General features: G+C 38.6%; 1 protein-coding gene and 1 long non-coding RNA gene across 3 annotated transcripts; one reads left to right on the forward strand and one right to left on the reverse strand.

Moving 5' to 3' along the window:
- Positions 1 to 1569: 1569 nt before the first annotated feature.
- miga1 (mitoguardin 1) lies at positions 1570 to 14193 on the reverse strand. Of its 2 annotated transcripts, none has more exons than XM_079453156.1 (16): positions 14118 to 14193; positions 13532 to 13685; positions 12152 to 12317; positions 11265 to 11383; positions 11006 to 11141; positions 10586 to 10722; positions 9739 to 9859; positions 8103 to 8203; positions 7052 to 7170; positions 6675 to 6747; positions 5099 to 5185; positions 4088 to 4186; positions 3834 to 3968; positions 3693 to 3746; positions 3414 to 3530; positions 1570 to 2674 (listed from the first exon to the last, which is right to left on the reverse strand). In XM_079453156.1, exons 2-16 carry the CDS (start codon positions 13619 to 13621, stop codon positions 2456 to 2458), a joined length of 1773 nt encoding a protein of 590 aa, XP_079309282.1. In that variant the 5' UTR covers positions 13622 to 13685; positions 14118 to 14193; the 3' UTR covers positions 1570 to 2455. The 2 variants fall into 2 exon arrangements, with proteins under 2 accessions (XP_079309282.1, XP_079309283.1); XM_079453157.1 differs by lacking the exon at positions 1570 to 2674 and adding an exon at positions 2847 to 3338.
- Positions 2426 to 4233, forward strand: LOC306892225. Its single transcript, XR_013786443.1, has 3 exons — positions 2426 to 2548; positions 2639 to 2698; positions 4099 to 4233. It is a non-coding gene; the product is annotated as an uncharacterized lncRNA (long non-coding RNA).
- Positions 14194 to 14240: the final 47 nt, after the last annotated feature.

The following is a 14240-nucleotide window of genomic DNA, read 5'->3' on the forward strand; positions in this document are numbered from 1 at the left end:
TAAGTATGTGAGGGTTGTCATTTTTGATTTGCATTTCTCTCTTGAGCCTTTGACTTGACCCTTTTTCACATTGGACTGTTATTTGTACCATAACAGCTGTTTGTGATATATTTGCATATGGAGATATTGCCATGTTGTCACTGTTTTAGTCTCTTAAGACTTTTTCCATGCTAAACTGAAATATACCACTGTGTGTTAAAGTCAGGGCAAAAGTCAGGACGTTAAAATTGTGATTTGCTAAGTGTTTTTCTACTGCATAGCGCTTGACCTTCAGCAAATGGGCTCATGTTAGTATTAATGTGGTTTTAAGGCTGTCAGATTCAATGCAAGTGATTTGATATGTTCATTAGTGGCACAATGAGCAGCGTGATGTTTAATTTTGCAGTGTCATCCCTGACCTTGCACCTTAGGTTCTGCAGCAATAACACAGGTAAGAGTATCCTAAGAAATCAAAGCGATTGAACCTGTGACATAGTTTAATGCATTTACCCGATGAAAAGCAGCAAATGACCTCAGTCGTTTTTCTTGTAGTAAACAGGAATGTCATGAAATTTAGCATTTAAGTCTGGAAGTATGCTGCTTCTGTACAAATGAATTGCATGGCATAAAACAATGTTTTTCCTCTCCTGATGACTACATAATGCAGATTAGCATCTTTATGTATTTTATACATGAACTGTGAATATGTTAATTGTCTGCTCGAGGTTAAAACATTGTGTTTAGAGTGCTATTCTATAGTAATCGTTTCATCTGCCTTATTGTTAAAACACTGCATGCAGATGCAATCTATAGTCCCGCCTTATGAATGATCTGATAAAACTGACGTATACTGTATGTATGCTCATGTTTCAATGGTCTTGAAGCTGTATTGCTGCCCCTCTGTAGTGCTAATGTTTGTCCCACATTGCTGCCTTCATTCTCACTCACAGTGTTGAAGACGCTGCAGGGGTAGTTCGTAGAATCAGGTCCCGAGCTAGTTTGTCCGTAAGGAGGATTCCTTTGAGTCTGTCCCTCCGCTGAACGTAGACTGTTCGAGGGCTCCAATTATAAGGTAAAATAAAATGATATCATGAGGAATCTGTCAATTGCAAGTCAAATGTTTCTGTGAGTTTAGCCCGATGCTGTTCTGATGACCTGTTGAAATATATGATTGGTTCTCTGAAATGTTCTCTTAGTACATGCTTTGCCTTTTGTTGATAAGTGTAGGGACTTTATGTGCATCAATGCTATACAGTTGGACCATGACCAGGAATTGTTTTTCTTTTCTTTTGAGTACTTTTTTCTGCCAGTTTGGCGCTTAATCGGAGAGTTTCTTTGAACCTAGTTTGTCCATTGCTGCATATCTTGTATGCATGCAAGATGTGCTTTCCTTTTGAGCAAATTGTTCACAACAGAATTCGTGGGGGTCTTAAAAACGAAGAGAAAATCGGAGGCTAGCTGAGAAATTTGGAGCATGCCTTTGAGGTAAAACACAAATGCTATCATGAACTGTTAAAGGTGTTGAATCTACTTGTGCTTTTTTTGCTGAGAACTGTTGGTCTGAAATGTTGAAGGTTGTCACCAATAAAATTGTAATCACTGAAAATGTAATCTTTATTTTTTTAGATAGATATTTTGTTACAACATTGTCAGTGGTAAAATCAACAGTAATGGCGATAAAAAAATATTTTGTATAGTTTTGGACAACAAAATATGAATGTCTTGATATGTAATGACATTAAAGAAACACCTCACCCAAAAATAAAATTAAGATTCACGGTTTTTACTGTGTAATGCTGAATATATCTGATATTTGGAAGAAAATACTGGCAATTCTGGGACATTTTTAACCATAGCAGGAAAAATTACATTGCCCTCCTAAATTCAAAATATCTAATTTTGTCTCCAACTGAGAAAGAGAACATTAATTGTACAAGGGTCCCAGAACTGAAAATTGCTAACATTCTTCCAAATATCAGACATTTATACAGATTTGGGGCAACTTGAGAAAGACAAACTCTTTCATTTTTGGGAAGCAACCAGTGTACATGGCATTCCAATGTGATATAATATAAACACAAAAATCCTTTCATGGCCATTATTGTAGCGGTCAGTTTGTTCAGGAAAAGCTTTTATCAGATGGAGACTAGCAAGTGGCCTACAGTGTGAAATCTCTCAAAAACCGTCTACTTGTGACAAAATCTTATAAAGCTTTCAAATCTCAAAACCTTCACAGGCTCCAAATAATTTAAAACAAGGTCAAAATTTAAACTAGCTATCTATACCTCAAGAGGTGTATAAAAAAAAATCACACTTTCCCCTTTTCCAACATTTTAAATATGGCACTAATGAAGGACACTGTGATCTACACCCAGAAACTTTCAAAGACTCAGTAATCCGCTGAATCCAGAGGTGGAATACAATGAATATCCACATAAGTTACAACACATGGAGGGTTTGGAAGACGGGCAATGGCTCACTGGACCTGAGCCTCTAGCATAGCACTGGGGACCAGGTGCAGAGGTGTGTTGACACAACTGTTGGGGTGACAGAGTGACTCGGTACCCAGGTAAGCGAGAAGCAGCTCAGAGCGTCTGTGTAACAAGTGCAGGATATCCTCAGACAAGGTCTCCAAACTGGAGTAACGTACTTTCTCCAGGTCAAAGATGTCCTTCAGGAAGAACAGCACCTGCTCCTATAGGAAAAAAGGATAATTTTGGTAAGTGACTATTTTTAAGGACAAAGCATTGCAAAAACAATATTGGTGTTCTAATAGAAGTTCTTAAATTACTGACAGAATATTCATGTTTAATTAACATTAAGAAATAGTGGAAGAAAGAAGTACCCAGGACTGATATTGTTATTTTCCTCAATAAGATTTATTAAAGATTAAACACACATTTATGGAGTTAATTTCATTTTCTCTTATCACCCTGTGTACATGGTTTTTCCTTTCATTACTGATACAGACAGTTTTCCACATTTTACACAAAATATTCTATTAAAATATAATTGATTGTTGTATCAAGTGTTTATTAAACATGCCATAATAAGGCATCATAGCTAGCTTTGTTTTAGCAAAACATGCCACGACAGTTTTAAATGGTTACGGTAATGAGAGTTAAGGCCTTTTTCTGTACTATTTTTTTGTTACTCTGTCAGTGAAAGTTTTTAAATGAATGCCTTTAAACATGCCGTACCTTGTTAAAAATTGTTTAACATCATGAAACCACAATTTCGTGAGAATCACCCAAAGCGAGACTTCCCGTAGTCCTGATTTGATGTCTTGTGAAGTGTACTACCACAATTTGCATGCAGATGATGTGAATTTAGTGTTTTTGCCAGCATCTCTTATTTTACTGTACAAAATGCATCAGTTAGTTCTGAATGTATGCATGTCATCTGAGATTTTGGAAAAACAGGTGATGTGTTACCTTAAAGAAACAGCAGAAATCATGTAGGGAACTTTTAGGGCCCAGGAACCCCCAAGCCAAGACTGGACTAATGTGTTCACAGACTGCATAGAAATGTGCAATAAAGCCATCTTTCACCTAAACACAAAATACATATATATATAAAATACATAACATTTGGCATTTGAAAAGATCTCAAATATTTTTAGTCTGGATTCACACATGATCTGAAATAATTCATAAGAGGATGCATGTATGTTAAACACACTTCAAGCCAAACTGACATCCTGCATGCAATACCTTCATATGTTGTCTCTTCTGCTTCAGAACAGACCAGCAACTTGACGCAACTGCCTGAATACAGCATAAAGCCTTTAATATTTGTGTCTCAAATCAACTGAAATAAATTGCCAAACTAACGGTTATGGATTCAGTACATACTGTTTCTTTGAAAGAGCTGTTGAGCCAACGATTGTGAACCACATTCTGTATAGATATTGGTGGATTCTCAAGATCTTCAAATGAATCCATGAGGATGAAGTCAAGAACCATGTCATAAAAGTTCAGATGCTTTACCTGACAAATACAGAGTGTGACAATCACACGTTGTAATAATCATAAACATCACTGTGCACAGCAGAATGTATTTCGGTTTATAATAGTTTTCCCAGACATGATGCAAAACATTCTCTCACCCCTCTTGCAGAAAGCTCAAATTCTGTGTTCTCCCAGTGATCAGTTTGCTCCAGAAAGCAGATCATTTCTTCAAACACCTCCTCAAATCTGTTTGGGCTCTGCAAACCACACAACACATGTCATTTCACGAGTTCGGCCTCGTCGATAAACAGCTCCTTATTGGGATAGATGGTAAAGCATGGAAATGAAGGTTATGCGTATTTGGCGTGTTGTGCAGGGAGTGGGCTCCGAGCTCGCCGGATCTATCCATGGTGAGGGAGGCCATGCCGAGCCGCGGAGGTAGATTGCCCGAGCCTGGAAAGGACGGGACCCCGAGCCGAGCCTGGCTTGTTATTGGCAGCCGATCGTGCCAACCTCATCGAGGGGACGTCGACCTGGGACGACACGTAGAGGGTGTAGAGCTCTAGTTTCGACATCCGCCTGCCGAATGGGACGTCCGCGTTGGCAAGGGCCAGACGAAGGCTCTGGATCGTCCACTTGCTGCATGCAGATATCTTGGGGAGCGCAGAGGCGTATGATGACGCCGGTGAATGAGGTGGAGATCGTGCCGGTGGGAGCGATTACGAACCCTTCCTCTTAGATGCACGCCGCTCAGAGCGGCGAAGCTTGGGAATAGTCCTTATAATCCGACCCGGAGCTGGAAAGCTGGGGTGCGCATGATGGCACCGAAGGATCTGGAACGTTTGCTACTTTGGAGACCACGGGAGACTCTGACATAGTGGCGAAACTTAACGATGCTTATCTGGCAAGATGCATCAGGTAAGATTGTTTGTCTATTTATGATAGAGCTTGCTGGAGCTGATAGGGTAGATACGGTGATTGCTGATGGTGAACCAGCCTAGATAATTAAGTAGAGATTGCGTGCTCGGCTGATAGGTGATTGCTGCTGATGGAACATCCGGCTGATTTATATGCTTAGGTTCCTCCCGAACTTTGTTAATAAAACATCATATAATTGACAACTCGGGCGATCTCTACAAAAACATTTTGACAGAAAACAGATCACTAACCTTCCTTGCTTTGACTATTATTGAAGACAATATCTTCTTTCCTGTGTCAGCCAGAAATGCTCTAGTTGCCCGTTCGCATAAAATGACCTACATTGAGAAACAAAGTGCAGGGTAAGCACCAAACTGTTTTCAACACACCCCAATTTAATTGTAATCAATAAGACGTGAAAACCATGAGCAAATAGCATTAGCCAGCAAACTATAATGAATATTCAGAAAGAACTGAATACAATAAACTTAAATGTTTATGTGGGTAGTTCACAAATAAATGTGTAGAAGTGTCTTATGGTGAAGACAATGAAGATAAATCTCTATTATATTATAAATATCAATATTAATCATATAAAATAATATATGGTGTTGTAACTTTTTTATATTTGTGAACTACACATATGCAGCTTTAGGCAAGATTAAAGTTGGCATGAAATTAAATACACAGTGGTATTTGTTTTATAAATTATTTATCCATCATTATAGTTTTTTTTAAATTAAAGGTGTGGTGTTCGATTTCCGAATTACGATTGTTTAGACAAAGTCGGGCCGAGTACTAAAATAACCCTGTAGCCAATCAGCAGTAAGGTGCACAGTATGGTAATCAGCGCTGACGAAAGCGAAAGATGGGGTAGGGGTACTTTTTTTGGGTGATTTGAACATCAACAACGGCTAAGAGATATCGGATACCCCACCTTTAATATACGCTTGCAATCTTCAATAAATCGTGAACCTCCTTCCCAGAGTTTAATTTGCAATTCCGAGGTGCCGGAATAAGGGGGCGGATCCAGCAAATTAGTGGGGTGGGGAGAAGAAACGGAATATGCAATCCCTGGGGGGTTTCCTATCTAAATATTAGGCTGTTTAGAAAATGTGCACAAAAAAAGCCTTAAATGGAAACAGACATACAAAGATAATCTCAGAATAATTAAAGAATTGTAAGGGGATTTTATCTTGAATTTGCATGACTTAGTTCAAATATGCGTTAAAGTGATGGAAACAGTTTATCAAAATGATGATGTTGTGATTATTTGTGCATGTAAACAAAAACAACACCACCCTTAACACATGTAGAATTTAAAAGTTTAACGATAAACTTAAATTACACCTGTGGGTGCAGGTGGAGGTTTCCATGTATAACGTTTAATATTTAATCATCTTTCAATCACATTTTCCATTAGAGCTTGAGGAGGATAGGTATCTGCCAAATGAGGTGCCGGATCTGGCTTGTTCCGGCACAAATTAAGCCCTGCTCCTCCCCTCATTTCTGGTCACAAGGAATGGTGCGAGGGTGGGGCTGAGATGACTGACAGATTGCAAACTGCCGTTCAATTCTTTCACCTTTTAACGATTCACTCATTTGTTGGTGGATGAAATCAAGTCCTGCCCTACATTTTTTTTCCTCATTTCAGAAGTCGTTTCACTCGGATATATGTCACGATACCAAAAAAAAAGACAACCGCTTTTTCAGTTTCATGCCGACTTTAAATCCAAAACTGTTTTTTTGAAGAAAAAAAACAAATCTACACAAATGTGAATTTGATTAAAAATGCTAAATGTAGGCCTTTTGAAGGAGTGCCATTACCTGACACGCCTGCCGTACACAATGCAGCTTTGCCAGGAAGTCAGTGTCCCCAAGACATTCAAGCATCTCAGTTCTGTTTTTGAAGAAAACAATCATTAAGCGACCATTTTTAGGGCTGGAACGATATATTGTGTACTTGGAAGTACTTTTTCAATCCAAAACTTGAAAGCTGCGTTCCATTTGAAAGGGTTCATCCTTGGTGTACATTGCCCCCTAGGCAAAAAATACCTGGCAAAATGATCTTTGTGACATTATTTATACATTTGCTGTATTTGTAATGACCATTCTGTACAATTGAGCAACTATTAATTTTAAAAGCATCAATATGTAATGGCACCGATCAAAGCATGTTTCCAAACCTAACATCCTTGACTCACCGCAGCACTCGACAGGAGATCCTCCCCTCTTCAGCCATCTGAAGAGCCTCCTCATAGAGGGGGTAATGACACAGTGAAACCAGCGCGTGAGCACTCCTCATCTCTCTGTGCTCAGATAACTGTAACACAGCAACAAACAAAGAAGGTGAAGAGCCAAACATTAGAAACTACATTTTTCTATTATGATTCAGTGTAAATTACAAGCCAGATACAATAAAAGCTTTTTATAAATAGATACTATTTATATAAATACTATTTATTTTTAGACGATTTTCTTACAAGTGCAGTAAGATTATGAATTTGGGTGTTTACGGAAACAAAGTTACTTGCTACATAAACGTTCTTTCTCATAAAATCACGAGGTTTTTCGGGTCACCTTGTAAGATTTACCCCCTTACAAATACAGAGAAATGTCAACATGATCTGGCACATGGAAAGATTACTGTTATAATAGCAGTAAAGGAAACCAAAGGAAAATGCTTTTTAAATACAGAATGTTAATACAGATAACGTGATGCTGTCCTAAATAAGTTTTAAAATAAGGAGACGCATCCTCACTTGTTCTCCTGAGAGCTACACCCCCTGACTGAGAGGTCCAAACTATTATTAGAAGTTATCATGGGGTTTGTTTTTAGTCCTGACCTACTTCTTCCGCACAACTATTTTCTCACGTTGAAGAGATGTCAGATAAAATCTGCTCTTTCCCGTAAGTTTTAAGTGCCGAGAGTGATTGAAGCAGACTGCTTCCGTTCAGCCCTGAGCCACAGCCAATCTCACCCTTATGCACATGTCTGTCTACAACCAATGAGAAAAAAGCTAAGGACAGGAAAATGTACTGTGTAAAGATTTTACTTTTACATGGCAAATAGCTGATATAGGCTATCTTGCTAGTGTGCGCAGTAAACAGAGTGTCAGTGACTTCAGTCTTATGGTGTGCACTTGGCTTCGAAAGGTTCAACCTATCAAGTGTCTCCAAGAGCCTTGGGAATATTTGGCTTGCGTCACACACTACTCAAACTGACTGTGACAAAAGAGTTCCTTTCTCTCTCACCTCTGCAGCAGACACGAAGGAATCCGTAGAGGCGATACTGATCGAGTCTCTAAGACATATGTCTTCCAGGTTCTCTCTCACAGACAGATCTGTGTGTTTGTCTGCCAGAGGAAATAGAAGATTAGAATGAACCTTTGTGTCTGGTCTTATATGAGTGAGCAACCGACAAAAAACACTGACATTGTACACAAGAAAGTAACAGACACATTCAAGATAGGGCTGTGCAATTAATCGCAAAAGAATTGCGATTTGAGCACATGCAATTTCTAAAGCGCACAAAGCTGCGATTTTATTAATTCATTTATATCTCAGAATACCAAAACTGTGTTGTGCGCATGTTTAAGATGTTAACCTATCAGAGCTCACTCTGCGAACTGTGCAAAATACGAAAAAAGCTGAGAGGGACAAGAACAGAATAGGCGAACGGGAGGAATCGATATAAAATATGGATACAGGTCAGAATAAAAATGATTTGCTGCCAAAAAGAAATTCAACATCAGTCGTATGGGAGTCTTTTGGATTTAGGAGAGAAGATGTGTCAGAGAGCAAGGTAATCTGCAAGATCTGTGAAATGATTATTGCAACGAAACGGGGCAATACAACAAACCTGTTTCAACACTTAAAACAGCGGCATTAAAAACTATATGATCAATGCATGTCAACAAAGTCTGTCGAGCCTAACAAAAGCACACAACAAAGCCAGGCGGAACAAGTATCCATCGTTCAAGCACTTGGAGGCGTAACGCCTTATGAGAAAGGATCAAAACACCACAAAGAAATTACCAAAGCGATCATTTATCACATTTGCAAAGACGTGATGCCTGCATACAGCGTCAGAAAAGACGGTTTACGAAGATTAATAAAAAACACTCGACGAAATATACCAGCTGCACTCGCGCACTCATTTCACACAAGTTGTTATTCCCGAAATGTATGAGAACTGCATAGGCAGGCATTGAATGCGAACTTAAGCAGGTAAATACGCCAAGACCACAGATATGTGGTTCAACAGAACGATGGAGCCGTATATGAGCTTAACGGTGCTTTATATTAAAGACAACTTTGAAATGAAAAGTCGATGCTTGCAAACAGCATACTTTCCAGAAGATCACACTTTTGTGACAAGTTTATTTTAGGAATTTAGGTAAGTTAACCAGAATTTATTTTATGTTGTCTGTTTTAAAGACATTTATTAAAAATTGTATTCCTGTATACTATGATATTCCATTGTGGAATGTTTTGTTATGCACTTCTGGTACATTTAGAATGGTACATGCTTGAAACAGTAAAACAATTACCAAAATCGCAAATAAAATCGCAATTGCAATATTCCTTTTGTCCATATTGCACAGCCCTAATTCAAGAGTAATAATAGTATGTGTCTGTATTGTGTAATATTGGTATAAATAAAATGTGGAAAAGCAATGTGAGCCGGAGAGTGGATAAGAGGTCAACATGTAAAATGGAAAGAACTTTGGGCCATTACCAGCATCTTTATTTAGATACAGAACATGAGCAGAGTCTTGATTCTTAAGTGACTTTATTTAGATGTGCAACGTGCACCACTATCATCATATGAAACTGTTATCATTGTTATCTTTAGCTGAATTAAACAGAAAGAAGTCAGTTAACTCACCATTACTGAGATGTGTTGAGGGTTCAGTCAATCCCAGTGTTCCCCCGAACTCCTCCTGCAGCCGATAGGCTCTCTGTAGCAGGGACTCCAGCTTATGAACGAAATCTGTACCAATGATGTTCTAATAAAAAGTAACAAAAATATTCAGTCATTTTTTCTTTACAGAAATTCACATTGTAGTGTGATGTGTGTTGTATCAGATTTTTACATAAAAAAGATCTTTGCTTGACAGTGTCTCAACACCGTATCAAATTTACATTTACATTTAGGCATTTGGCAGACGCTTTTATCCAAAGCGACTTACATTGCATTATTCTATACATTTTACAATCCCCTGGGATCAAACCCACAACCTTGCATTGTTAACACAATGCTCTTACCACTGAGCTACAGGAAAGCAGAAAATTGGTTGTAGTGGTTCATGGAGACGCAGTGTCCTTTGCTCATTTACCTGGCCCTAATTTATTTTCAATGTGATCCATTTAAGAGACGGAAGCGATAAGTGATGTGTAACTCAAAACCTGTCAAATGCTTCAGAGATTACTTCACAGTTTATTATCTGTCGAGCCCATCCTGAGACCTAGACGGCTCTTGCAACTGCATTAGCATTCACATTTCTATGATTATGAATTATTTGCTCTGTAAATGATCCAAAAACTGGCAAATATCCTGGAGGAGCTAAAGAGCCACAATAATATTCTACATACATCTAGCTGCTCAAAGCTTAGCGAGTAATACATTTATACATTTTGGTGCATTCAACGTATACATTTAATCAGTTTGGGTGCTTTATGGAACCTATAGCTGTGAGGTTGTTCGCACAAACTTAGTTTGAGGAGCATAATACCTCCATGCTTTCTTCTGCAATGGCATCTCCAGCACCCAGTTTGACCGCCACAAAGGTCGCCTCATCCTCCCCTTGTCTGCTGCGGAAGGTTAACGCCTGCTCCCAGCGCTGCAGGGCCTCCTCGAAGAGCTCCATACCTGTGCCACCAGAACCAGCGTCACATGGGTTAACAGCTCCCTAATTGAACATCTTTTCAATGTGTACATTTAATACGGAAGATGTTTTTTTTCAGAATTTAATATGCTCATAAAATGTTCAGAAAAAATTGAAATAAATGTATTTTACCAGTGGAATTGCCTAGCAACATGCCCAACTTAGCATGGCACAGGACACTCTTCTTGACTTTAAACATTGCCATATTTTCATCTGAACCAAAAACATTTGCATATGGGGTGAATTTTACTATGTACTTGTTCTTACCCATCAGGTAGAGATTCTCTGGAGTGGTGACGGGGATGCTGAGCAGGTTGCAGACGTCACCATCATCTCCTGTCTCGTCCCAGCAGCTGAGGCTGTTTGCACAGGTGCAGCTGCCGGAGGAATGTCTGCTCCTCACCTGAAAGAAAATGTGACAATTCAACACCTCAGTGGTTCACTAATACCAAACCAGCACATCTGCATTAGTCATAGAGACATTACACCCCTCGACCAAAGTAGAAGACAATAAAAAGTGGCTTACTGAGGGCAGACTGTGCAGGGAGCCCGAGAACTTGCTGTACAGACTGTCATTGGGCTCAACATTACAAGAGGAACAGTGTTCCGAGTTAAAAGGCAGATTTTGACCTCTGCTGCCAATCTCTACAAGAAAAGGTGGAAGACAGACACATCAGTGTATTACAAAGCTCTGGAAAAGTATGCGGTCTCATATTTTTAAGCATTATTTCTATGTAACCATAACATCATTTATCATTACATTTTCTTGAATTTCTTTCTTCGCTTGTATATACCAAGACAATTTCAAAGACCATTTTCAGCTTTTTGGTATTTACTATTTATAGGTAGTGTTAAGGTAAAAAATTGTTCTGTGAAATACAAACAATATTTTCCACAATTTAAAATAAAATGTATTTGCAGAAAATGAAAACTGGTGAAACAGGTCAAAATAACAGAAAAGATTGTCTGTATGTTTCAGACCTCAAATGCAAAGATAGAAGACACTTTTGAGCTAAACAACAATAATATTTGTACCTATACTTATAAAAAGTAAAACAAAAATGATGTAATAACACAGTTTTCCTGTTTCTTGTCATGCTGTCAGTCTTTCACATTGCTGTGACTTTGTCACTATTGAGGTTTGAGTTTTTTGTCAAAATTCAACAGAGACTGGAATGGCCACAATTCATCTACAAATGCTGATTAAATGAATATTTGAAATGGTCTCTTAATTTTTTCTGTGGCTGTGTGTATTTATTATATTTTCAACTGATTGTGTAGTAGTGATTTGTACATTCGCGCACACAAAGAGCAATACATAATGATAAGAACACCAGCTGTTGCCGTCACAAAAACAGGCAAACAGTGGTGGAAGCAGCAGATTACATCACATTTATATTGTGTTTTTATTACCTCTTGCCAGGGGGATGGTGATGATCTCAAACTTCTCTTGTTCTACAGGCAAACCGGCTCTTTTTCTGCCCTTTCTCCTTCTGAAGCGCCGGGCGAGGAAGATAAGAGAGACGGCACCAAACGCAGTGGCCGCAAACAGCTTCTTGGTGCCGGCGCTTAGACTCACCTGATATGAGAGGGAATGCAGAGACATAAGGCAACGCTAAACTCAGGATCAACATTCAGCTGTAGCCACACACATAGATCAGTGTGAGACAGGCAGCGAGTGAGAGAGTCAGACAGAGTGACAGCAAGGATTAGATGACTGAAGAGGACTGGTTGGCATTTGCCTGGAAGTGTGGGGAGTGGCTTGAGCGATTTGATCTACCGATTAGGCTCAAACTACCAAAGGCAAATCAAGGACTTCTGAAAACCCACGATGGGGGTTAAAGGCCTCTTCACACCAAGAGTAAAAATCAAGTTAGGGATCAATGATGCTCCATAAACATTAAAGTAATAGTTCATCTTCAAAATTCTGTCCTCATTCTTTTTTAAACCTGTGTGATTTTCTTTCTTCTGCAAAACACAAAAGATGATATTTTGAAGAATGTTGGTCCCCATTGACTTCCATTGCATGCACACAAAACCAATGCAAGTCAATGGGGACCAATGGTTTTCTGCTACAAACATTGTTTTAAATATATTCTTCTGCGTTCTGCAGAAGAAAGTCATAGGTTTGAAGTGGGCGAGTAAATAATGACAGAATTTTCCTTTTGAAGGTGAACCATTGCTTTAATTTTTAATGTCGCATAAGAACTGCAGATTTAAACAAAATGTTTAATATGTGATGTGATATGACCTCCTTAATAGACAAAAATACACTATTCCAATACAACCACTAAAGGAACTTTCAAAACAACACAGTGTAGCACACGTATCTATGTCTATTATTAGCAGCTTAATAAGGCATGCTGGCTGTGGTACAAATCATGGCTATCCACAAGTGGCACAGCTTTTCTAAGGCTGGCACTGGAATGTGTGTTGTGTCAAAAGGAATGTGTATCGTGTTAATACTCGGTTTATCCGAAACACAGATGACACCACATCTAACACAGATTACTCTAACAGTTTCATGAGGGCATGGATGATGTATCCAACAAAAGAACAGAATAGATTTATTGTGTAAATGTTCCGAAACGGCCAAAAGAATGTTATAACAACATAACCTTAACATTATTACCTTCTTTATTAATGTACATGATTTCCAAAGAGCTATACTGACGTGCATGTATTATAGAATAAAATGCAATGTTTCTTAGTAATTTATATTGTAATATCTCTTCACAGACAGCTTTCTAGACTTTAACAACCATGCATTTTATCGATATATTAACGACATACCTGTGGGAGAGAGCAATAGACAGACAGAGGTAGGTCCACAAAACGTAAGGCAGCCACCTTCATGGACATGTGTGCCATGTCCTCCATCATGATGCCATAATCCCTCTGGATGAATATCAACTACAGTTCATTCTCATCAAATCACCAGTACAGCCTGAGGAAGTAAACATCACGTTATAGATTCAATTGCGTAGAAAGACCCACGTGGAAAAATGCCAAAAGCATCCATTCATAATATCATATTAGGGATTTACAGTCTGAGACAGAAACATTCTTTGTCTTTCGTGATCACATAACCCTAAAATCTCAGAATTATACACATCAATATGCAATCGTCTTATTATTGGTAATCCAAAATATAATATCCACAAGCTTCAATCATTTAAATCATTAGAGATAAAAGGTGATGTTAAACGGACGACCCACTCTTGATTATCAACAACTGTGAAAACATCTACGTTTGTTATTTTGTATGTCACTCAACGGTTGGCAGTTTTTAAACCAATTAATAAAATTTTCACAAACGTCGACAGAGATGATACTGTAGTCTAGTTACAGAATGAGACAAAGTGATTATGATACCTACATTTATTCTTCGGCTCTTTGACACGCAATCTGTCCTCTATTGCGCAACCCACGCGAATCTAGAACAAACGTCCGGTGCCACATTTCAAAATAAAAGCAAGAAAAAGAGATTTTAGTCAGCTAA

The sequence above is a fragment of the Barbatula barbatula genome (assembly GCF_947034865.1).
Source record: "Barbatula barbatula genome assembly, chromosome: 3".
In the NCBI taxonomy this organism is placed as follows: Eukaryota; Metazoa; Chordata; class Actinopteri; order Cypriniformes; family Nemacheilidae; genus Barbatula; species Barbatula barbatula.

Coding starts and splice junctions, on each gene's coding strand:
- miga1 (XM_079453156.1), bottom strand. CDS start 13,621: ATGATGGAGGACATGGCACACATGTCCATGAAGGTGGCTGCCTTACGT. Junction 12,318..13,531: donor TCTATTGCTCTCTCCCACAG/GTATGTCGTTAA, acceptor CTCTCATATCAG/GTGAGTCTAAGCGCCGGCAC. Junction 4,187..5,098: donor TAATAGTCAAAGCAAGGAAG/GTTAGTGATCTG, acceptor TGTGGTTTGCAG/AGCCCAAACAGATTTGAGGA.